This window comes from Hemitrygon akajei, chromosome 1, assembly GCF_048418815.1.
Source record: "Hemitrygon akajei chromosome 1, sHemAka1.3, whole genome shotgun sequence".
In the NCBI taxonomy this organism is placed as follows: Eukaryota; Metazoa; Chordata; class Chondrichthyes; order Myliobatiformes; family Dasyatidae; genus Hemitrygon; species Hemitrygon akajei.
In genome coordinates, this window is record NC_133124.1 from 144,381,983 (window position 1) to 144,407,811 (window position 25,829).

At 40.4% G+C, this 25,829-nt stretch overlaps 1 protein-coding gene across 1 annotated transcript in view; it reads right to left on the reverse strand.

Annotated features, from left to right (window-relative positions):
- Positions 1-471: 471 nt before the first annotated feature.
- Positions 472-25,829, reverse strand: part of LOC140724067 (uncharacterized) — a 102,483-nt gene continuing 77,125 nt past the window's right edge. Inside the window, exons 14-17 of the mRNA XM_073038830.1 lie at positions 22,594-22,724; positions 11,917-12,077; positions 6,295-6,358; positions 472-1,316 (exon numbers count right to left, since the gene is read on the reverse strand). Of these exons, the coding sequence (XP_072894931.1) occupies position 1,316; positions 6,295-6,358; positions 11,917-12,077; positions 22,594-22,724 (357 nt within the window). The 3' untranslated portion in view covers positions 472-1,315. The remainder of the gene's footprint in view (positions 1,317-6,294; positions 6,359-11,916; positions 12,078-22,593; positions 22,725-25,829) is intronic.

The following is a 25,829-nucleotide window of genomic DNA, read 5'->3' on the forward strand; positions in this document are numbered from 1 at the left end:
CTCCACCTCTTGCTTCGATTTAAAGTTGTAGCTACATTGGAACAGTTTAGTTAGGTGTATGACTGGTCATGGAATACAGATCATCAGCACAATAGTAATAGTTACAAATTTTATAGTAACAGGATCACAACCAAAAGTAAATGACTTAGAATCCAGTGAAAGCTTTTTCAGCTTCCTTTTTTTAAGGTAAAGCATTAATTCTAAAGATGGCACCTATATTGCCTTTGTTGAGGATCGCCTCTCACCATTGGAGTAAGTTGAGATTTCAGAGGCCTCTTCAAGGCATTTCAATGTCCTTAACTCTGCTCAATGAAAACATTTTCCAGGTAACCCCAGTGTTCTCATTCCCTTGCCAGCTTGTTATAAAACCTGCTACGAGTTTTAGGCTGGTGCTACAGAATTATCACTCAATTCAAGATACTTAAAAACACAGCTTTATTGATGCAGCAATACACAGAATGGCAGACACTGTCCATGGTGCTTTAATGAGAAGAAACAAGTTTGATGCACAGATATAATTAGACATTCTGGTGTTGAGACATTTCTTTTCCCAGCAGTTTTATCAAGTTTATGGAACTCTGAATAACAGGCATCCTACTCTGAAACAGCAGCTAGACTGCTCAGTGAGAATCAATTGAGCTAAACTGTATTTAGATTGAATGAAGGTGATACTCAGGTAACTGATAAAACATGTTCTTCTCTAACTGATATTGCAATTGTTTAGTAGAAGGAAAGGAATTCCCATTTGTTCTGCTGGCTTAAACCTGAGACCTGCAGTGCTTTATCATTAATAATGCATTATTGCCTTAGCCTCTTTGTAAATCTACAGTTGAATTTAATTTTGCAAGCAATCCCAATTATACCTTGAAGCAAATGAAAGTAGAACTTTGACAAGATTGTTGATGATGATCTGCTCAATACTATCACATGAAGCTCTGCCAATTTCTTTCAAAGCTGAAATTCCTTTGCAAAGATGTAACTAATTAATCTGAAAGTTTGATAACGAAGTCGCTTGGCCTTGGCTACTGATATTTGCAAATGTGACAAGATGACAGTACAAAATTAGCTTAATAGATTATAATATTGCAGTTTGTAAATCTTTTGTCTTAAACTTTTGACACCACTGTCCACATTTACAGCTATCTTCTAACTTGAATGACTTTCATAAAATATCAGTAATAAATTGATTGATGTTGACATTTCTTCTACAGCTGTTTTTAAATCAACATTCTCACTCGGTTTCCACTTTGAGTTATGAAGCCACTGTGCTCACTTCATGTCATTTTGAGTAATTAATTACTTACTCTGAAGAATCTCTAGGATAAAGAAGAAAATGTAATTAGTCAAACAAAAATGGAAGGGTACCTTAGGTCAAAAATTGACACGTGATTGGAGACAGCGAAGCATTAAACAATCAAATAAAAATTATAATTTGATTGCTTCAAAAAGGGTGTAAGAGAAAAAAAGGCCTAAATTATTCCCTTTTGTAGTGTAGCATAACATTATGTGCATCTCTAATAATACTGTACTACCAGTAACTCTGCACAGACACTACAATGCATCCAATCCTTAAAATAATATGCACATTCTCTTGTCTATTTGATGTGGGTTTCCAGATTGTGCCTTAGCTTTCTTCAAAGTGGAATTACAAGCTAAAGTGAACCCACAGTGGCTACTGTCAATTTTATTTATTTATTTATTAATTAAATTTTAGAAAATTACAAAGAATAAACGTGATGATAAAATAGTGAGAAAAATAATATTAACACTCCCCCCTTTAACCCTTATCTAAAGAAAGAAAAAAAAAGAAGAGAAAGATTACCTGGATATCGGAGGATCCCCACATGCTCCATGGAGTTCAAAATAATTTTAATATTTATTTTTACTTTCCCCAATTACTTTATAATTTTATCTTCAAAGGACCTATGTATTTAATCCTATCTTTTGTAAGTATGGGAGCCAAATTTTCAAAAATATATCATATTCATTTCTTAGATTGTATGTAAATTTTTCAAGTGGAATACAACTACGTATGTATTTCATTATTCCAACAATCCATAGTTAAATATAAATCAGATTTCCAAGTAACTGCGATAACTTTTTTGGCTACTGCCAATGCAATTTTTATAAATTTTTTCTGATACTTATTCAATTTAAGTTTCGGTATTGTCCCTTCAATGTCTCCTAATAAAAATAATACTGGACTATGTGGGAGTTGTACTCCAGTAATTTGTTCCAATAAAAGTCTTAGATTTATCCTAAATGGTTGAATTTTAAAACAAGACCAAGTAGAATGTAAAAAAGTACCAATTTCTTGATTACATCGAAAACATTGGTCAGACATATTTGAATTTAATCTATCTATTTTCTGTGGTGTTATATATAATTGATGTAAAAAATTATATTGTATTAGATAGATAGATAGATAGATACTTTATTCATCCCCATGGGGAAATTCAACTTTTTTTCCAATGTCCCATACACTTGTTGTAGCAAAAATAATTACATACAATACTTAACTCAGTAAAAAATATGATATGCATCTAAATCACTATCTCAAAAAGCATTAATAATAGCTTTTAAAAAGTTCTTAAGTCCTGGCGGTTGAATTGTAAAGCCTAATGGCATTGGGGAGTATTGACCTCTTCATCCTGTCTGAGGAGCATTGCATCGATAGTAACCTGTCGCTGAAACTGCTTCTCTGTCTCTGGATGGTGCTATGTAGAGGATGTTCAGAGTTATCCATAATTGACCGTAGCCTACTCAGCGCCCTTCGCTCAGCTACTGATGTTAAACTCTCCAGTACTTTGCCCACGACAGAGCCCGCCTTCCTTACCAGCTTATTAAGACGTGAGGCGTCCCTCTTCTTAATGCTTCCTCCCCAACACGCCACCACAAAGAAGAGGGCGCTCTCCACAACTGACCTATAGAACATCTTCAGCATCTCACTACAGACATTGAATGACGCCAACCTTCTAAGGAAGTACAGTCGACTCTGTGCCTTCCTGCACAAGGCATCTGTGTTGGCAGTCCAGTCTAGCTTCTCGTCTAACTGTACTCCCAGATACTTGTAGGTCTTAACCTGCTCCACACATTCTCCATTAATGATCACTGGCTCCATATGAGGCCTAGATCTCCTAAAGTCCACCACCATCTCCTTGGTCTTGGTGATATTGAGACGCAGGTAGTTTGAGTCGCACCATATCACAAAGTCCTGTATCAGTTTCCTATACTCCTCCTCCTGTCCATTCCTGACACACCCCACTATGGCCGTGTCATCAGCGAACTTCTGCACATGGCAGGACTCCGAGTTATATTGGAAGTCTGATGTGTACAGGGTGAACCGGACCAGAGAGAGTACAGTTCCCTGCGGCGCTCCTGTGCTGCTGACCACCGTGTCAGACCTACAGTCTCCCAACCGCACATACTGAGGTCTATCTGTCAAGTAGTCCACTATCCAATCCACCATGTGAGAGTCTACTCCCATCTCCATTAGTTTGTGCCTTAAGATCTTGGGCTGGATGGTGTTAAAGGCACTAGAGAAGTCAAGGAATGTAATCCTCACAGCACAACTGACCCCATCTAGGTGAGAGAGTGATTTGTGCAGCAAATACGTGATAGCATCCTCCACTCCCACCTTCTCCTTATAATCTAAGTCGAACATTTATTGTATTTCTCATACTATCAGAACATAATCTTGACCAGTTTTTTCCATCAATTTTAACATTCAAATCAGATTCCCATTTTTGTCTTGATTTATGAATTCCTGATTTAGTTGTCTGTTTTTGAATCAAATTATACATACAAGATGTAAATTTTTTAATTTTTCTTTTTTGAATTAATATTTCTATTTCACTAGGTTTTGGCATCAACATTGTTTGTCCTAGCTTTTCTTGTAAATAAGCCTTTAATTGAAAGTAACAGAAAAGAGTGTTATTTGATATTTTATATTTATTTTTTAATTGATCAAACTACTGTCAATTTTACAGAAAAGTAGGAGGAAATACAGCAGACAAATTTGCCATCCTTACAATTGTAATTACCTGGTCCTAATTTTTATTGTTGCCCCAGTGACATGTCTAGTTGCTTGGACATGTGTATGTCCCACTGTTGCTTTGTTCTTATGTCTGTTCCTCACTCAGGTAGTTATAACTTGCCCTTTCTAGCATTCAATAAAAATAAATTAACAGAATGGGATGGGGCAAAGGAATGGGTGGATCCTTCTGTCATGAAAAAATAATGAGTTCTACAGATTTTGAGGTGCAGTTTCTTTTAAACATGAACTTCCCATCGACTCCAAGGCAAGAAAGAATTCTTGCAGAATAATATATACCACCTTGAACTTATTTGTGAAAGTGGTCTAGATACTCTGAACCAAAATTCACAAGCATATTGCCAGGACTTGAGGATCTGAATTATAGGCAAAGGTTGAATAGGATAGGACTCTATTCCCTGGAGCTTTGGAGAATGCTGGGAGATTTGTTAGCGGCTTACAAAATTATGAGGAGTATAGAGAGTGTAAATGCAAGCAGGCGTTTTCCACTGAGGTTGGGTGAGACTAGAACTAGGGGTCATGGGTTAAGGGTGAAAGTGAAATATTTAAGGGGAACATGGGGGAATCTTCTTCATTCTGAGGGTCGTGAGAGTGAGGAACGAGCAGACAGCACAATGGGAGGATATGTGTTTGATTATAAAATTTAAGAGAAACTTGGATAGGTACATGGATGGGAGGGGTATGGAGGGCTATGGTCTGGGTGTAGGTCGATAAGACTAGGCGGGTTTGTAGTTCAGCACCATCCAGGTGGGCTGAAGGGCCTGTTTCCATGCTGTAATACTCTATAACTATTGTCAAAAATGCATTATTGAAATACTGGTAAACTGACAACTTCTTCTATATTTTAACTAAAAACAAAACTGACTTTAGAAACAACCATCAAAATATTAAGACCATAAGACACAGGAGCAGAATTAAGCCATCTGGCCCTTCGAGTCTGCTTGGCCATTCAATCATGGCTGATCCTCCTCAACCTTAGTTCCTGGCCTTCACCCGGTAACCCTTGATGCCATGTCCAATCAAGAACCTATCAATCTCTACCTTAAATGACCTGGCCTCATAACTGCATGTGGCAACATATTTCACAAATTCACCACCCTTTGGCTAAAGAAATTTCTCTGCATTTCTGTTATGAAAAGGTGCCCTTCTATCCTGAGGCTGTACCCTCCATGGAAACATCCTTTCCACATCTACTCTGTCTAGGCATTTCAACATTCAAAGATTTCAATGAGATCCCCCCCCTCATCCTTCTGAATTTCAGCAAGTACAGACCCAGAACCATGAAACGTTCCTTGTATGATAACCCTTTCATTCCTGGAATCATCCTTGTAAACCTCCTCTGGACCTTCTCCAATGCCAGCACCTTTTCTAAGATGAGGGGCCCAAAACTGTGCACAATATTCAAGGTGAAGCCTCACCAGTACTTTATAAAGCCTCAGCATCACATCCTTGCTCTTGTATTCTAGACCTCTTGAAATGAATGCTAACATGACATTTGCCTTCCTCACCACTGACTCAACCTGCAAGTTAACCTTCAGGGTGTTCTGCACAAGGACTCCCAAGTCCCTTTGCATTTCAGATTCCTGGATTTTCTCCCTTTTTAGAAACCATAAGATATTTCTGCATATTTATTCTACTACCAAAGTGCATGACCATGCATTATCCAACATTAAGCTTTGTTATTACGGTAAAAATAAGTTTTTGATGGTACATTAGGACATAGTGATGATATTTTTTCTGGCTCTGTAAGGCTGATTGTTGTTTTTGCATGCAGATTGTCATTTTTACAGATAGTATTTAATAATGTTAGGTTTTTGGAGGAATCAAATTTGAACTATGAAATGAATTATGATATTTCAATTTGATCACACACATGCTACATCATTTAAACATGTTATAGAAAAATGACATTGTTTATGATTTTAACCTTTTTATGGGTCTAGTTGGATACTTTGTTTGATAGATGAATTCTGTTATGGGATGTTTCAGAAACCTTTTGAGCTTAGTACTCAAAAATCGTTTAGTATTTTAGGGATTGCCAAAGCCCTATTTAATTATAGTTTTATTGGCAATCAGCATTCTTGGTGCCTGGAAAATCCAGGAAATGTGAGATCATGATGTTTGGACTGGAGAGCAAGGAACTGTGATCTTCAGCACAAGACTTGTGTTTGATTGACAGAAGGAACTCTTTGACGACTTAATATAACCCTCAACAATACAAACCACTTAACAAAACTTACCATTCATGGCTGCTCTCCTGAGCATCTCCAGTTGACTCAGGTGGCAACTGGAACCCACTGCCACCTAAAAATGATTAGAAAAGAGAGAAAGCACAGAAACAAGTTTTGTATTAATTGTTGAAAACTTTTACAAAATGTTATAGGCGATTGATACTGTTTTAAATACCTATTTTATTCATACCAAATGCAAACAGAATTTTTATAGTGTGCCGGCTACCACAAAGATGTTTAAAGATGTGACTTAATTTAAAGAAGATGTAATTACTTGTATAACATCTGATGAAAGTTAAGGACATACAACAACTGCTTGTAATCTTGTTGATTACCCAATCTACACTGTAACTTTGAGAATTTTCTCCTAATTTACTGCCAAAGAAATGATGGAGAATTGGAGAACTCCCAGGGAAATGTCAATGCACCTCCTAAAAAAGCAATGTAGAAATTTATGAAGCATCTTTCAGTCTCCAGTTGTAATATATTGATGCAATTAGAGCCCTAGGAAAATAGTAAAAATAGGCACTTCCAGCTATTTATTTCTAGCATATCTGGTAAGATGTTGGTGCATAAGGGTGGAGTAGCCTCTCAGGGACCAACCAAAGGTATTTTCTCTTTTTTCCAATCGCAGGATGATGCTGGACTTCAAGAACTTCAGGTACTGCAGGTCTATGCCACCAATGAGCTACTCATTGGCAGAGGAGCTGGACTTTGTGTGGACCGTGCTACAGAAAGGCATTGGAGTCAGTTCCTGAAGGTTGTGTGCGAGTGACTGTCTTAGATGTTTCTCTTGTGATCACAAGGCCTTGATGGAAACTGATAAAATATTGCGAGTTCATTTTTTGGTGGGGGAGCTGTGTGGTATTGGTCATTGTGGGCACTTGGCCTCAAGCTGTGGGCTCACCTGTTGCAGCAATTCAGGAAGGGAGACACCGGAGGTGGTGCAGCACGGCACCCATGCTCTTATGGGCTAGCCCTTCCTTTCGATGCAGCCCTCCAGTGTTTAATCAGTGAAATGACAAGCTGGATTGCGTGTGTGCATGCATTCATCTGTGGACTGCAGAAAACTGCCTGTTTTTGCTGCTAACATCCATGCACCATCAACATACAGGACATGCCACTCAGACATTTGGGCTATACATATTGTCCTGTGTGACTGTGTGTTTACTACTATCTTATATGTGCCTTCTGCTGTGTATGACTGTTGGTACTGTGTTTTGTATCTTGGCATGGGAACGCTGCTTTGTTCAGCTGTACATTATTCATGTTTGTTCATGTATGGTTGAAAGATAACTAAACTTGAACTTATTCATTGCCTCATGTAACTGCCAGTGACCTGTCAAAGCCACATTAATATGCAGTAAATATGTTTGTTGGTGAGCAGACAAAAACCACGGAAAATGTGTAATGAGGATGCTAGTCAATAAATTGAAAGCACTCTGTATAGAAAGCTGTTCCTGAAATTAGAGCAAGAGAGAGAGGGGGACATACCCAAACTACTGGAGGAACTCAGCAGGCCAGGCAGCATCTATGGAAAAGAGTATAGTTGACATTACAGGCAAAGATTCTTCATAAGGACTGGGAAAAAAGATGAGACTAAGGCAGAAGCTAGGGATAGGGGAGGAAAAAGTACAAGGTGGTAGGTGATAGGTGAAACGGGAAGATGGGGAGGGATGAAGTAAAGAGCTATGAAGCTGATAGGTGAAAGAGATAAAGGGCTGGAGAAAAGGGAATAATTTTTTTTTAGGAATATATGGGTCAGCACAACACTGTGCTGTAGTATTCTAGTGTCTAGTGTCTAGAGGAAAGGGTAGAAGATCACTGAAGAAAGTAAAGGGGGAGGAGCACCAGAGGGAAGTGATGGACAGGTAAGGAGATAAGGTGATAGAAGAAATGAGAATGGAGGTGAAGGGAGGTTGCAATTACTAGAAGTTTGAGAAATCAATGTTTAAAGAGAGAGAGAGGGACCAGTTTGTGTAATGAGAGCTACTGTTGAATAGACAGCATTGTATAAGTGAACAGAATGGGAATTTCCTGTGGTGAGGTAATGAAGGTCCATTGATTGCTTAGTGCATTCCTAGAGGGATTCTAGCTCAAAAGGTGGAGTTTACCAGTGCCAAAGAAGAAACTGATAATGTCACAGCAGGAGTTAACGTGAGGGCTAGTCAAAGGGGAGAAGGTCAAACCAATGAAAGATCAAAGCCAAGATCCAATAGAAACCTCTGTGGAAGACAGATCCTATTTTGGATGTCATTATGGATATTTGAGGAAAAAGAGAACCTCACAGTCTTCTGCCTCCACTGGGAAACCTTAGCTGTGTAAAGCCCTGATAATTGTTTTATTGCGAGATACAGCATGGAATAGGCCCTTCTGGCCCTTCGAGCTGTACTGCCTAGCAACACCCAATTTAGTCCTAGTCTAAGAACGGGACAATTTACAATGACCAATTAACTTACCAACTGAACTGTGGAAGGAAACCACAGTACCTTGAGGGAACCCACACAGCCACTAGGAGAACATACAGACTCCATACAGGCAGCAGTGGGAAGTGATCACAGGTCCCCTGTACTGTACATAATTGTGCTAACCACTACACTACAGTAGCGGTCCCATGTCAGGTAATCAATCTGTGTTAACAGAGGATGAAATATGGAAAAAGAGTATACAAGAAAGGAGAGCCCAATAGAAATCCTGGCATCCACTGCAGGAGTGGAATTATTAGTCAGGACTGTCAATGGTTGTGATTTCACTGGCATATTTCATCATCATTTCTGCTGCAGAACCATCTGAAGGTGCATTAGACTAAACCACTATTCCCTCCCCCACCCCAACTCAAATCTAGACCACACTGACTTTAACTTGTTGATGTGAATGCTATCCTCCTTTGTGTCTCGTTCTATATAGCCTCTGTCAATTCCAAGAGATGTTAACTTAGCAATGCTAGTGAACATCAATTGAACACCAATTATATGAGTCATGTTGCAAATCGCTTAATCTTCCAGAAGCAGAAAGTGCTTCTTTTCTCACTTCTCCTGTTTTGCTCAGCGGTCGTTGACCTGATATTACTCTGTCCACAGAATGCTGCCTGATCTGATCTGCTGAGTATCTCCAGCATTTTCTGTTTCTATGAGCTTACACAACTTCTCTACTTCTACTGCAGCAAGTAGACATTTTGTGAAAGCTATTGTGTAGCAGTAGGAACTAATCAGGAAATGCAGGAAACAGTCAGCAGATTGGGCAGCTTCCATAGAAAGAGAAACAGTTAATGTTTCAGGTCTGTCAAACAGTGAAAGAGATAACCAGTTTTCAGTAGGAGAGAAGGTGGAAGAGGGGTAAATAGAACAATGGGATTATCTCAGATAGAGTGAGCTCAACTGAGATGATGTAGTAGTTTGAACCATATTGTGTTCTTTGTCTGTGTTACCTGGTAGCTCAGTGAAACATGCTTAGCAGGCCTGGCTAAGCTAACAGAAAGAGACTAGCACTAAAGCAAATATCACAGATGGTGACTAGCAGAAGGTGTCAGCAGGCTGGAAGCTTAGGGTCACTGCTGTAATGAAAGGGGGTTTGCTACTTTAATTCTCTATCCCACTCACACTCCAGCCTGTGTGTTTGTGTTCTCTGTGTGGACCTCAGTGAGGCTCTACACAAACTCAAGGAATAATATCTCATCTTCAACCAGGGCACATTACAGCCTCCGGATTCAGTGTTAAATTCACAGGAGAATCTGCACATGATGGGATCTGGAGCAGCACACCAATTACTGGAGGAAGTCAGCAGGTCAAGCAGCACCTCTGGAAGGAAATGGACAGTCCATGTTTCAAGTCGGCATCCTTCATCTGGACTACTGGATGTATCTAGTCCACATGAAGGGTCTCAACCCAAAATATCAATTGCTTAGTCCCTGCTGTGCTTTGAGTGCTGCCAATGATTGAATTCTCCAGCTTTAGATAATTCACTCATTAGTTCACTTTATGTCTGACCTGACCTTTTCTACTCATCATCCATCTGTATGGCTCAGTTTTTTACCCTCCATCAGTACATTCTGGCCTGCTGAGCTTACAGCATTGCCTTGCTATTAGCAACACTTAACTCATAACATAAAGAAGCATAATCAGATTCTGTCACATTAAACCATTTAGTTTCATCCTATCATAGATACTCCCTTTGCTGTATCCATCCCTTCCCTCTTTCTCTGCAAATTAAAACCAACTTGTCATCTCTCTTTCTCAGTTCTGCCAAGGTAGCTCAGCCCTGAAACATTAAATATCTTTCTCTTTCCACATATACTGCCTGATTTGTCGTCTGTTTTTTTTTAATTGTTTGCTGAATTGTGGCAGACTTTACAAGAGATCTGATGAATTGACAACCCCATGCTTGATAGTCCTGTAAAAAGCCAAATGCATGGCTGGTTCTGGGTTTTAATAGTAGAATGACCAGCTCCTAATCCACCAAAGTACAGCATGTAACCAACACTGATCCTATCAAGTTTTCAGCAGGGTCCTCTGCAGAAGAATTTGGCTGCAATTGCCTTCTCATGAACTGCTACCCCTACTTTGCCTGCTATATACTTCAGAGTCCAGTCTCTCACACATATCATACCTAAGATATGCATAATGCCAATTTCTCTGCCAGTGTAAAATTAAGTGAGTCTTCATCGTCCCTCTCCTCAATGCGTTACCCATTGCCTTACTAGACTGCACTTCCTGGGACCTTGTGTTCAGAGTTAAGTAAGCGCGGAAAATGAGGGTTGGAGATGTTCTGATATGGAAAAAATAGTCCTTTGACTCTGATTAGGAACATGAAAAATAGGGAGAAATAAGAGGAGGAGGATGTGGAATTCCAAGCCTGCTTTCCATCAAGTCCAAACTCTCTAAAATTCACCTGATCTCCCTATCCCTCAATTCCCCTGGAGTCAAAAACTGTATTATCCACCTTGAACTCACACAAGTGATTAAGTATCCTAAGCTGTCAGGATGAGAAAGAATTCCAGAGATTCCCGACTCTTGAGATTAAAAATATTCCTCTGGAAGTCAGCTCTACATGCTGACCATTTACCTAGACACCTGACTCCCCAGGCCAAATCAATCCAGATAGAAAAACCATCTATCCTCCCCTTCAAAATCTTTTATGCTTCAATTAGATCATTACTAATGCCCTCAAATGCCAGATCTGTTTTTTTTATTCTTTCCTCCTACCATAGCCCTCATCCCAGACACCATCCAGGAAACACCTGTTTGATTGGTGATCTTTTTACCGCCCAAAACATTTACCTCTGTCTACACCACAGTGGCTGCAAGGTGTGTCATTTACCAACTGCAGAGCCATGAATTGATACATTTTACAACACTTTAACTGGAGGCCAAGACCCCAGGCCAAGCCAGAGGAAACAACAATGCTGTCCTTGCGGTTGATTTAAAAGATACTATTTTCTGTTCTTCTCAGCTATGTGAATAACTTTACAGTCTTTACTTTATATTCTCTTTTCCACATTCCTGACCACTCATTTAGTCCATCTATATCTTTCTGCAAACTTCTTGCATCCTCCTCACAGCTCACTATCCTAGCTAATAACTGAAAAGCACCTTGACTTGCAAAACATTTTTGCTAATTGTGTCAACTTATTACCAGATCCAAAATGCTTGAGTATTTCATTGATCAAATCTTGTGTTCTCCGTATTTCATTTGTCAGTGTCAAAGTTGTGTTTTCCTGCTGGTGATAAATGTCTGAAACCTTCAACCGTAGCTTTTCAATCTCCTCCTGTATTTCTGCACCTGATGAAATGCTTCTGAAAAGAAAAGAAAATAGATGCAGAGTCTCTTGTGATACAGTCAACAAACCTGGTTTCCAGCCGCATAATAATGTAAATGAAGCTTTATATGTTAAGTTGCAAAGTACCGTAAATAAAACACCTTAGTAGTGAGATGTAGAGAGAGTGGTAAAAGTAAATGAGGAAGTGGATATAAATTAAGATGCCTTAAAGCATTATAATCTAAATGAGATGGGGTGAATTGTTGCTGGGTAGTGCAGTGCAAATAAGATTGCACAATATTAATCGACATAGAATCATGTCTGGTGACCCTGGTATCTTACTAGCATTAGAGAATAGATTAGTTTGAAGTTCCTTAAACTAAATAAGGGGGAAGAAAAGCAGAATGTTTGGTTATTGGTAACAATGAATAAAGTGTGAATCTTAGAAATACTCTACCAGCTGAGATACCCCAGGCTAGTAGCGTGGAATGTTTCAAAACACTTCTAAAAATTACTTTTTAAAATTTGGCCTTCGTATAGGATTACTTGATGATGATTACATTTATATAATTTGGTATATTTGGTACATTTTATTCTATATTGAAACCTATTAAATGGTGAAAGGCCTTGATAAGAGTGGATTTGAAGAGGATGTTTCCTATGCTGTGGGTGTCTAAAACCAGAGAACACAGCCTCAGAATAGAGGGGTGTCCTTTTAGAACAGAGATGAGGAGGAATTTCTTTAGCCAGAGAGTGGTGAATCTGTAGAATTCATTGCCAGAGGCAGCTGTGGACCCAAGTTATTGAGTATATTGGGTAGAGATAGATTCTTGATTAGTCTGGGCACAAAGGGTTATGGGGAGAACGCAGGAAAACGGATCAGCAATGATGAAATAGCAGAGCAGACCCATAGACCAAATGCCCTCATTTTGCTCCTGTATCTTTTGGTCTTATCTGCTGTTCGCTCATTGATCACATGAAGCAAGATAATTAACATGTTACATTGTCAAAGGACAACTTAAATGAAACAGGATGAAACAGGAGTAAATAACAAGTCTCAGCAAGCTTGGCCCATTCATTAAGATCCCGGCTTATCCTGTAAAACCTGATTTCTTCTCAGAATCAGGTTTATTATCACCGGCATGTGACGTGAAATTTGATAACTTAGCAGCAGCAGTTCAATGCATTACATGATATAGAAGAGAAAAAATAAAATCATAATAACAAATAAGTAAATTAATTGCAGTATACATATATTGAATAGATCTAAACATGTGCAAAAATCAGAAATAATGTATATTCAAAAAAAAGGTGAGGTAGCATCCAAGGGTTCAATATCCATTTAGGAATCAGATGGCAGAGGGGAAGAAGCTGTTCCTGAATCGATGAGTGTGTGCCTTCAGGCTTCTGTACCTCCTACCTGATGATAACAGTGAGAAAAGGGCATGCCCTGGGTGCTGGAGATCCTTAGTAATGGACGCTGCCTTTCTGAGATGCTCCCTGAAGATGTCCTGGGTACTTTGTAGGCTAGTACCCAAGATGGAGCTGACTAGATTTACAACCTTCTGCAGCTTCCTTCAGTCCTGTGCAGTAGCCCTCACCCTCCATACCAGACAGTGATGCAGCCTGTCAGAATGCTCTCCACGGTACAACTACAGAGGTTTTTGAGTGTATTTGTTGACATGCCAAATCACTTAAAACTCCTCATGAAGTATAGCTGCTGGATTGGTATGTGTTCGTTCGTCTTACCCTTCCTGATGTCCACATTCAACTCTTTCATCTTGCTGATGTTGAGTGCCAGATTTTTGCTGTGGCACCACTCCACTAGTTAGCATATCTCACTCCTGTACGCCCTCTCATCATCACCTGAGATTCTGCCAACAATGGTTGTATCGTCAGCAAATTTATAGATGATATTTGTGCTGGGCCTAGACACACAGTCATATGTATATATATAGTGGGCTAAGCGCACACCCCTGAGGTGCACCAGTGTCGATTGTCAGCGGGGTATGCTGATCCCCATATCCAACCAACAATCTTCATGTGTCCAAAAATGTGTCATCATGGTTTGAACATACCCACTCCCTGAATATCCAAAGCCCTCCCAGGGTAGGTTGTTCCATAAATTTATATTACACTTGGTTAAAAAAAATCATTTAGAATCTGATTAAAATTTGCAAACGTACACATGTTCTAAACATCTAAAAACCCAACAATGAAACGGAGATGGAAGACTCTGGTTCCATGAATTAAAAAAAGTTTCATGATTCCTTGCGGATGGAAAAATGTAGGAGGGCTCCCCTCCACATTGAAGACCTCAAATCACAAGAGACTACAGAAGCTGGAACCTACAGCAACACACATGATGCTGAAGGAAGTCAGCAAGTCAGGCAGGAAAATGAACAGCCCACATTTTGAGTCGAGACCCTTTAATGGCATTCAAAAGATCCAAAAGGTAGTCAGTTATGGTCTTGTTTCAAAGTTCAAAGTAAATTTTATCATCAAAGCACGTACTGTATATGTCACCATATGTCACCATATACTACCCCAAGATTCATATTCTTGCAATCATTCACAGCAGAACAAAGAAATACAATATAAGCAATGAAAAACTACACACAAAAACAAACAACTAATATGCAAAAAGAAGACAAATAGTGCAAATAACAAAAACAAATAGAAGTAATAAATAAAACTGAGAACATGAGCTGTAGGGTTCTTGAAAGTGAATCCATACATTGCAGAACCAATTTCAGAGTTGTGGTGAGTGAAGTTATCCACTCTGGCTCAGAAGACTGATGGTTGTAGAGTAAAAACTGAGTCAGTTTGCGGAGCAGAGAGCTAAACGGAGAGCACAGCACACAGTGGACAACAATTCCACGATGCCCTACACGTGCAGCAACTGTGGCAGAGTCTGCCGTTCCAGGATTGGCCTCAATAGCCACAGTTGACGCTGCTCGACAAACCAGTGACTACCTGAGGCGTGGTACCCATGGTTGACCATGACTTGGTGGTGTGGGACCAAAGGCCTCCTTCTCAATGGCAGTAGTGAGAAGAGACCATGGCCTGGATGGTGGTGGATGCTGATTTGGGATGGATGCTCTGTGTATATGGTTGAGATTATTGGGGAGTGGTGATCATGGTGTAAGCTATGGAAAGCAAAACAGTGTCCAGAAAGTTGATTGTGATGGCCACATTATTTGATTGTCAAGTGGAGGTGATTACAGTTTCTCTTCTTGGAGACATCATATCCATGTGTAAGATATACAGAACTAAAACTGGTTGGTTTGCTATTTTTTATTAGAATTTGAATCTAGTCAAGAGTAATTAAGCAGCAAGATGGCACAAATTAATGGTTTAAACCTTTTAGATTAAGATATTTGAGTGGAATATTATGCTTATAACATTTTAACATTTGGATAACATTCTGTTGATGTTAGATACATTACATTTAGTCAGTAATACAAGAGGTAAATTGGTTGAATCAGTTATTAAAATATAAAACAAAATTATAACAGTTTATGCTTGACATTTAGAAAAGGAATTAAAGTGCTGGTAATGAAACCAAAATTTATACTCCACAGTCTGAAAACAGATTACCGTAGATTAGAGCAGAGGAAACTAGTTCTGATTCAGTATGATATCATTATGGTTCAGCTGATGGCTCTTGCCTCAGAGTTAGAGGTTGTAGTTTCAAATCACATTCCAGATTCTTGAAAAAAATATCTGAACTGATATGCACAATGCAACTTAAAATGACTGCAGATGCTGGAAATCCTAACAAGAAACAAATTAGTCCTTGAAAACCTCAGCGGGTTGAGAAGTGATGATGGGTCTTGGGAGTTGAAACATGACCACATGACCTCTGACCTGCTGGGTTTCTCCAGCGTTTTCTGCTTTTACTCACAATGTAATTCTGAGGGTCCCCTCTTTCCTGATATGTGGACAGAAACAATCGAATGACACAATTTCAAAGAACTAGTACTTTCCCTTTACTGACATTTAACCTATAACTATAACCTATAGTGTATATGGATTTCAGCAAGGCATTTGACAAGGTATCCCATGCAAGGCTTAAGGAGGCATGGGAACCAAGGGGACATTGCTTTGTGGATCCAGAACTGGCTTGCCCACAGAAGGCAAAGAGTGCTTGTAGATAGGTCATATTCTGCATGGAGGTCAGTTACCAGTGGTGTGCCTCAGGGATCTGTTCTGGGACCCTTACCCTTTGTGATTTTTATAAAAGACCTAGATGAAGAAGTGGTTTAGTAAGCTTGCCGATGACACAAAGATGGGAGGTGTTGTGGATAGTGTGGAGGGCTGTCAGAGGTTACAGCGGGACATTGATAGATGCAAAACTGGGCTGAGAAGTGGCAGATGGAGTTCAACCCGGATAAGTGTGAGGTGGTTCATTTTGGTAGGTCAAATATGATGTCAGAATACAGCATTAATGGCAAGACTCTTGGTAGTGTAGAGGATCAGAGGGATCTTGCGGTCCGAGTCCATAGGACACTCAAAGTTGCTGCACAGGTTGACTCTGTGGTTAAGAAAGCATACGGTGCATTGGCCTTCATCAGACAGACAGACATACTTTATTGATCCCGAGGGAAATTAGGTTTCGTTACAGTCGCACCAACCAAGAATAGTGTAGAAATATAGTAATATAAAACCATAAATAATTAAATAATAATAAATAAATTATTCCAAGTGGTAATAAGTCCAGGACCAGCCTATTGGCTCAGGGTGTCTGACATTCTGAGGGAGGAGTTGTAAAGTTTGATGGCCACAGGCAGGAATGACTTCCTATGATGCTCAGTGTTGCATCTCGGTGGAATGAGTCTCTGGCTAAACGTACTCCTGTGCCTAACCAGAGGTTAGAGAGAGGTGTGCATGCTGCCTGTTACAGCCGCTCCGACTAGTTTTCATCAATCGTGGGATTGAGTTTAGGATCTGAGAGGTAATGTTGCTATATAGGATCCCGGTCAGACCCCACTGTGCTCAATTCTGGTCACCTCACTATAGGAAGAATGTGGAAACCATAGAAAGGGTGCAGAGGAGATTTACAAGGATGTCAGCTGGATTAGGGAGCATGCCTTATGAGAATAGGTTGAGTTAACTTGTCCTTTTTTCCTTGGAGCAACAGAGAATGAGAGGTGACCTGTTAGAGGTGTATAAGATGATGAGAGGTATTGATTGTGTGGATAGTCAGAGGCCTTTTCCCAGAGCTGAAATGGCTAACATGAGAGGGCACAGTTTTAAGGTGCTTGAAAGTAGGTACAGAGGAGATGTCAGGGGTAATTTTTTTCTGCAGGGGCTGGTGAGTGCGTGGAATGGGCTGCCGACGACGGTGGTGGAGGCGAATACGATAGGGTCTTTTAAGAGACTCTGGGATAGGTACATGGAGCTCAGAAAAACAGAGGGCTTTGGGTAGCCCCGGGTAATTTCTAAGGTATGGACATGTTCGGTGCCGCTTTGTGGGCTGAAGGGACTGTACTGTGCTGTAGGTTTTCTATGTTTCTATAATCAATCTCACTTGAACAATTAACTGGTTATATTGTAATACATGCTCAAAGTATCTGCCAGGTTTTCCGCAGTTCTTCTTCCAGGGTATTTTACTGACATTAAGTGCCACAGAAGTGATCTTTTTTCTCTTTCTTTAAGCTGCTAAATTGTGAACTGATGAAATAGATTGCAATAGATTGAAATAGATGAAATAAACTGATGAAGTAGAGTTTATAGTAATTGTATTTACATCCCTGCCAAACAAAACTTGCATAATGTTGACCAACTACTGTAAAGGGTTGAAGAACTCCAAATACAAAGGTCATCCAGAGCAATTTGTTTCTAGATGCCCTTGAGCTGCTCAATTGAGTACTGAGCTCCATGCTGGACATGCACAAAATTAGTTACAACTCTGGATAAAATTAAGTGGTGGATAAATAGTCCTTAAATATGTTTAGGGTCATGGCCACCAACACTCCCCTTTTAGCCTTTCCACACAAAAACTTATTTACTAAGATTATTATTTACTGTACACCAATGAAACCAAATGGTCTGTTTAATTATTATTAAAGCTATTCTCAGTTCTTCAAAATCAGGGGAGTGAAACAAGTTTTGATGGCTCTGGGCCTACAATTGCTAGAGTTTAGAAGAATAAGGGGATCTTATTGAAACTGAATGAATATTGGAATGTGCATGAAGAGGATGTTTCTTTAAGTGGGGGAGTCTTACATCAAAGGGTACAGCCTCAGAATACAAGGATGCCCCTTTAGATTGCAGATGAGGAGGAATTTCTTTAGCCACAGGATGGTGGTTCTGTGGAATTCATCACTACAGACAGCTGTGAAGGCCAAGTCATTGGGTATATTTAAAACAGATTGATAGGTTCTTGATTGGTAAGGGTGTCAAAGATTAGGGGATTAGGGGGAAAACAGTAGAAGAATGGGGTTGAAGGGGATTATAAATCAGCCATGATGGAGAAGACTCAATGGGCTGAATGACCTAATTCTTCTCCTGCTGAAAGACTAATAGTCTTTATGTTTGGGATTAAACCCATTTTCAGCTGCCTTCATAAATCTGCAACATGTTCCTGCTCTGAGAAACATCAGGAACATTTGTTAATAGGCTCAAAGAATAAATTATTACATCCCAAGTTCTGGACAGTTTTAAGCTTGAGAAACAAGCTTGAGAAATTTGAGAAATTTGCTTTAGAAAATCAAAATTTTGAATGGAATTTGCACCCACTTTATCAAAGCTCAGCCCCTTTTTGAAACTGTGCCCAGTAGTGCAGCCCTGACATAGGAATCTCTTCCCAAATTACATCACATCCACAATTGTATATAGCAGCAGTTCCCAAACCAGGGCCTTGGCATAAAAACCTCTCCAGACTACTGTGGGAGGCGAGAGAGGAGATTGCTGAGCCTCTGGTGATGATCTTTGCATCATCAATAGGGACAGGAGAGGGTTTGGGATTGGAGGGTTGCAGATGTTTTTCCTCTATTGAAGAAAAGGAGTAGAGATAGCCCAGAAAATTATAGACCAGTGAGTCTTACCTCAGTGGTTGGTAAGTTGATGGAGAAGATCCTGAGAGGCAGGATTTATGAACATTTGGAGAGGTATAATATGATTAGGAATAGTCAGCATGGCTTTATCAAGGGCCTTACAAGTCTGATTGAATTTTTTGAGGATGTGACTAAACACATTGATGAAGGAAGAGCAGTGGATATAGTGTATATGGATTTGAGCAAAGCATTTGATAAGGAACCCCATGCAAGGCTTATTGAAAAAGTAAGGAGGCATGGGATCCAAGGGGACATTGCTTTGTGGATTCAGAACTGGCTTTCCCACAAAAGGCAAAGAGTAGTCGTAGATGAGTCATATTCTGCATGGAGGTCGGTCACCAGTGGGATACCCCAGAGATCTGTTTAGGGACCCTTACTCTTCATGATTTTTATGAATGACCTGGATGAGGAAGTGGAGGGATGGATTAGTAAATTTGCTGATGACACAAAGGTTGGAGGTGTTGTGGATAATGTGGAGGGCTGTCAGAGGTTACATCCTCATTGATAGGATGCAAAACTGGGCTGAGAAGTGGCAGATGGAGTTCAACCAGATAAGTGTGAAGTGGTTCATTTTGGTAGGTCAAATATGATGGCAGAATATAGTATTAATGGTAAGACTATTGGCAGAGTGGAGGATCAGAGGGATCTTGGGGTCCGAGTCCATAGGACAGTCAAAGTAGCTGCGCAGGTTGACTCTGTGGTTAAGAAGGCGTATGGAGTATTGTCCTTCATCCATCATGGAACTGAGTTTAGGAGCCGAGAGGTAATGTTGCAGCTATATAGGATCCTAGTTAGACCACACTTAGAGTACTGTGCTCAGTTCTGGTCGTCTCACTAAAGGAAGGATGTGGAAGCCATTGAAGGGGTGCAGAGGAGATTTACAAGGATATTGCCTGGATTGGGGAGCATGCCTTTTGAGAATATTTGAGTGAACTTGGCCTTTTCTCCTTGGAGCAACGGAGGATGAGAGGTGACTTGATAGAGGTATATAAGATGATGAGAGGCATTGATCATATGGATAGTCAGAGGCTTTTTCTCAGGGCTGAAATGGTTGCCACAAGAGGACACAGGTTTAAGGTGCTGGGGAGTAGGTACAGAGGAGATATCAGGGTATAGGATGGGAACATGGTTTCTATACAAAGGTAGGAGTGGGGTGAAGAGGAGGAGTACAAGGAGAAGACATTCTTTTTTTAAACTGCAGGAAACTTTTAACAGGCCATTGATCAACTGGAAATTGTATTGCTTTTTAAGATGAGATATAGGTGCATCAAATTAATGATAATTTTGATCTGTTCCTCTCAGAGTCCTGGTCCAAGAGATGCTGGGCTGAAAGAAATGGCTTTAGGATATAAACAATACACCATAAACACAAGAGATTCTGCAGATGCTGGAAATCCGGAATAACACACACAAAATGCTGGAAGAACTCAGCAGGTCAGGCAATATCTATGGAAGGGAATAAACAGTCAACGATTCAGTCTGAGGCTATCTGGACTGAGTTGTGAGGAGCAGTACTAGGACAGCTTGGATGTCAGAGACACAACAAGCTAAGCTTACATAACAACAAGTCTTCAAGGGCTGCTCCACTGGACAATTGATGATGTTGATCATTTAGGATGGAGGCCAAAGGGCCTATATTGTGTTGTAGGTTTTCTATGTTTCTATGTAAAATTAAGTAGCAACTTAAAGATGGTGAGAGAAAGAGGGAGTCAACAGTTTAGCAAGGAGCACCAGAGCTTACCACCTCACGAAGCAGAGAAGGCAGGACCAAGGACAAAATAACGATAAGGATAAAGATTAGCTTTATTTGTCACCTGCGCATTGATACATACAGTGAATTGAGGCATTTGTGTCAAATCAAATCAGTGAAGATATGCTGACAACCATCAAGTGTTGTCATGCTTTTTGTTGCCAACATATCATGCCCAAAACTCACTTCTCCTAACCCATATATCTTTGGAATGTGGGAGGAAACTCGATCACATAAAAGAAACCCACAAGGCCACAGGGAGAACGTAAAAAATTCCTTTTACGTCAGTGCAAATCAAAGCCCGATCTTACAACCAGCACTGTAAAGTGTGGCACCAACCACTACACTACCATGCCACCTTTATTTAGGATTTTGCAAGAAACCAGAATTGGATGAATGCTGATACCTTTGAACTGGACAAAATCATACACACACACACACACACACACACACACACACACACACACACACACACACACACACACACACACACACACACACACACACACACACACACACACACACACACACACACACACACACACACACACACACACACACGGACAAGGATGAATCTAAAATCACAGATCTATTTTTCAACATGCTAGTTAACTAGATAAACTGTTTTTTAACCTGTTCACTGAACATCACAACACACAGATGGACAATCTGAAGCTCTGTGATTTTTCCAGGGTAATGTTATCATACAATAAGCAATGTTACATAAATGCAGAAAACAGTGGCAATATTTGGGTCAGGGAGATAAATAGTGTTAAATGTTTTAGGTCAACGACCTTGTTTAATTTCTTATGCTTCTTGGCCTGTTGAGTATTTCCACCAGGTTTCTGGCATCTGCTTTGCTTGCTTTTTGCCAGTTTAGATCATGCTGTGCAAAGTATGTTCACAGATCCTCACTGGTACCTTGTAGCAAACAGAACCAGTAATCTAGTTCTTAAGGCCCAAGGCATGCTCATTTCTTCCTTTTTGTCTCACCTGGTATGGCTCCTTGCCAAGGAGCTTCCTCTGCAGTTTGCAAAATAGAGATGTCAACAGCTATTGGTGAATAAAATCAAAGATTTAAAACTGTCAGAAGCAAGTCTGCAAATGCTGGAAATCCAAACCAATACACATAAAATGCCAGATGAACTCAGCAAGTCAGGCAGCATCTATGGAAATTAATAGACAGTTGACCTTTTGGGCCGAGTCCCTTCTTCAGGACTGAGAAGGAAGGGGGAAGATGCCAGAATAAAAAAGTTGGGTGGAGGGTAAAGAGGCCAGCTGGAAGGTGGGTGGGAAAAATCAAGGGCTGGATAGAAGGAATCTGATAGGAGAAGAGAGTGGATCATAGGAGAAAGGGAAGGAGGAGTGGACCCAGTGGGATGTGATAGGCAAGTGAGAAGAGCTAAAAGGTCAGAGTGAGGAATAGAGTAAGGAAGGGGGTGACATTTTGGAATGAGAATGGGAATGGGAATTAAAAAGTTTGGCCACCTGGAAGTCCTGCTTGTGATGGATGGAATGGAGCTGCTAATTTATGACGGAACTCACACATATGCTGTTATTCATGAATGATCGGTTTCAAGCTACTAGGCAATAATATCTCCAACTGGACTGATGTCTTACAGTATATGCTTTATCTTACACCAGCTATTCTTTAGTTTTATAAAGAGAGATTAGCTTTATTTGTCTAAATGAGTTTGTGGGTTGTAAAATTTAGAGATTGGGGAATACTTAAGTGAACTTACTCTTCATCTTGATTTTGGCTTTGGCCTCTGCCAAAAAACATCTTGCCTCGTCTAGGTCCTGGACTCTGTTCGTAGTCAGCCTTTTCCCATTCTTCCATTTGCATTAAATTGGTAAGATTATCAATATCTTCCTGAACAGAGAGATGGGTTGGAATTAGTACATATTGTGAATGATGAAGATTGAGGCTGAGCTTAATTTGATCCCTTATTTAAAGACACAATTGGTTAAGTAGATGGTGAATGCACCTGTGCTTGTACATTTAATTCAATGCTAGCTAAGCAGTTTGGAAAAAGAAGTAAAAATAAGAGTTTCTGCAGAAGCTAGAAATCTTGAGCAATACACACAATGTGCTGGAGGAGCTCAGCAGGTCAGGCAGCATCTATGGAGAAGAGTAAACAGTTAACATTTCAGGATGAGACCCTTCATTAACACTGGAAAAGAATGGGGAAGAAATCAGAATAAGAAGGTGGGAGGAGTGGAGGAAGAAGTACAAGATGGCAGGTGATAGATAAAACTGGGGGGAGGGGTGAAGTAAAGAACTGGGAAGTTGATTCAAGGAAGAGATAAAGGGCTAAAGAAGGAAGAATCTGATAGGGGAGGGTGGAAGACCACGGAAGAAAAGGAAGGGGGAGGAGCACCAGAGGGATATGACGGGCAGGTATAAAGTGAAGGTGTGAGAGGGAAACAGAAATGGGGAATGGTGAATCGGGGGAGGGGGGAGGCAGTAATTACCAGAAGTTGAAGAAATTGATGTTCATGCCATCGGGTTGGAGGCTACCCAGACAGAATATAAGGTGTTGCTCCTCCAACCTGAGTCTGGCCTCATCGTGGCAGCAGAGCAGGACATGAAATGAAAACAGAATTGAAAAAGGTGACCACTGGGAAATCCTGCTTTTTGTGGCAGACGGAATAAAGGAGAAAGTATCCTCCTCTGAGGATGCAACGAAAGATTATTGTTGAAGCAGGAAGTCACTCTCTGTGTAATTCTGGAATTGTTTGAATAGAAACATAGAAAACCTACAGCACAATACAGGTCCTTCAGCCCACAAAGTTGAGCCGAACATGTCCCAACCTTAGAAATTACTAAGCTTACCCATAGCCCTCTATTCTAAGGACCATGCACCTATCCAAAAGTCTCCTAACAGACCCTATCATATCCGCCTCCACCACCGTTGCCAGCAGCCCGTCCCACACACCACTCTCTGAGTAAAAAACTTACCCCTGACATCTCCTCTGTACCTATTCCCCAGCACCTTAAACCTGTGTCCTCTTGTGGCAACCATTTCAGCCCTGGGAAAAAGCCTCTGACTATCCACACGATCAATTCCTCTCATCATCTTATACACCTCTCTCAGGTCACCCCTTATCCTCCATCGTTCCAAGGAGAAAAGGTTGAGTTCACTCAACCTATTCTCGTAAAGCATGCTCCCTAATCCAGGCAACATCCTTGTAAATCTCCTCTGCACCCTTTCTATGGCATCCTTCTGCATCCTCCTCTGTAAATCTCCTCTGCATCCTTCCTGTAGTGAGACGACCAGAACTGAACACAGTACTCAATGTTAAAATTGTACAAGGCATTGGTAAGGCCGAATTTGGAATATTGTGTACAGTTCTGGTCACCGAATTATAGGAAAGATGTCAATGAAGTAGAGAGAGTACAGAGAAGATTTACTAGAATGTTACCTGGGTTTCAGCACCTAAGTTACAGAGAAAGGTTGAACAAGTTAGGTCTTTATTCTTTGGAGTGTAGAAGGTTGAGGGGGGACTTGATAGAGGTATTTAAAATTAGATAGAGGGATAGATAGAATTGACGTGGATAGGCTTTTTCCATTGAGAGTAGGGGAAATTCAAACAAGAGGACATGAGTTGAGAGTTAGGGGGCAAAAATTTACGGGTAACACGAGGGGGAATTTCAGAGAGTGGTAGCTGTGTGGAACGAGCTTCCAGTAGAAGTGGTAGAGGCAGGTTCCGTATTGTCATTTAAAGTAAAATTGGATGGGGAGATGGACAGGAAAGGAATGGAGGGTTATGGGCTGAGTGCGGGTAGGTGGGACTAGGTGAGAGTAAGTGTTCGGCACGGACTAGAAGGGCCAAGATGGCCTGTTTCCGTGCTGTAATTGTTATATGGTTATATAGTACTCCAAGTGGGGTCTGACCAGGATCCTATATAACTGTAACATTACCTCTTGGCTCCTAAATTCAATTCCACGATTGATGAAGGCCAATGCACCATACACCTTCTCAATCACAGAGTCAAGCTGCACGTCTGCTTTGAGCGTCCTATGGACTCAGACCCCAAGGTCCCTCTGATCCTCCACACTGCCAAGAGTCTTATCATGGATAAGCTACACAGGAATGAATTCGTTCTGGAGCATCACCATACCCCAAGATGCTGATCACACAGGGGCTAAATTTTGACTTTGTTGGTAATGCAGAATAGTTAAAAGCAGATGAATAGCTTCCTATCGGTTTGCTTGATTTCTGTTCTCACTGAAGCCCATATAGAAGAGTGTGGGCTAAAGTTCCTATTCCCAAATAACCTTAGTTTTGTTATCATTTACTGCAGATCATGTCAAGCTCTGTTCACCATTTGTTCTCTCTGCATTGTCCCAGTAATGCAAGTTAAAAATATCTCCAACTGGACTGATAAGTCTTACAGTATATTTTTATCTGATTCCAGCTGTTCTTTAGTTTTATAAAGAGAGATTAGCTTCATTTGTCACATGTACATTGAAACATACAGTGAAATGCATCATTTGTGTCATATCAAATTCTGTTCAGCAGCCCACTTGTGTCACCATGTTTCCAGTGCCAACATAGAATATCCACAACTTACTAACCCATATGTCTTTTGGAAAGTGAGAGGAACCAGGAAGACTCGGAGGAAACCTACACAGTCACGAGGAGTACGTACAAACTCCTCACAGACTGTGGAGGGAATCAGCTGATGCTGTAAAGCACTGCACTAGCCACTGCAGTACTATGCCAGTATGATTGCCAATATAGTGTCAAATTTTAGGAATTTGCATGGCGGACTTCTGCTTTATTTCCCTTATACTTTGCTCCTATCACCTTAAAATTATGCTCCCTCATATTAGCCATTTCTGCCCTGGAGAAAGGTCTCTGGCTATCCACTCTACCTATCATTTTGTACATTTCTATCAAGTCACCTCTCATCCTCTTTCACTGCAAAGAGAAAAGCCTGAGCTCACTCAACCTGTCTTCATAAGCCATG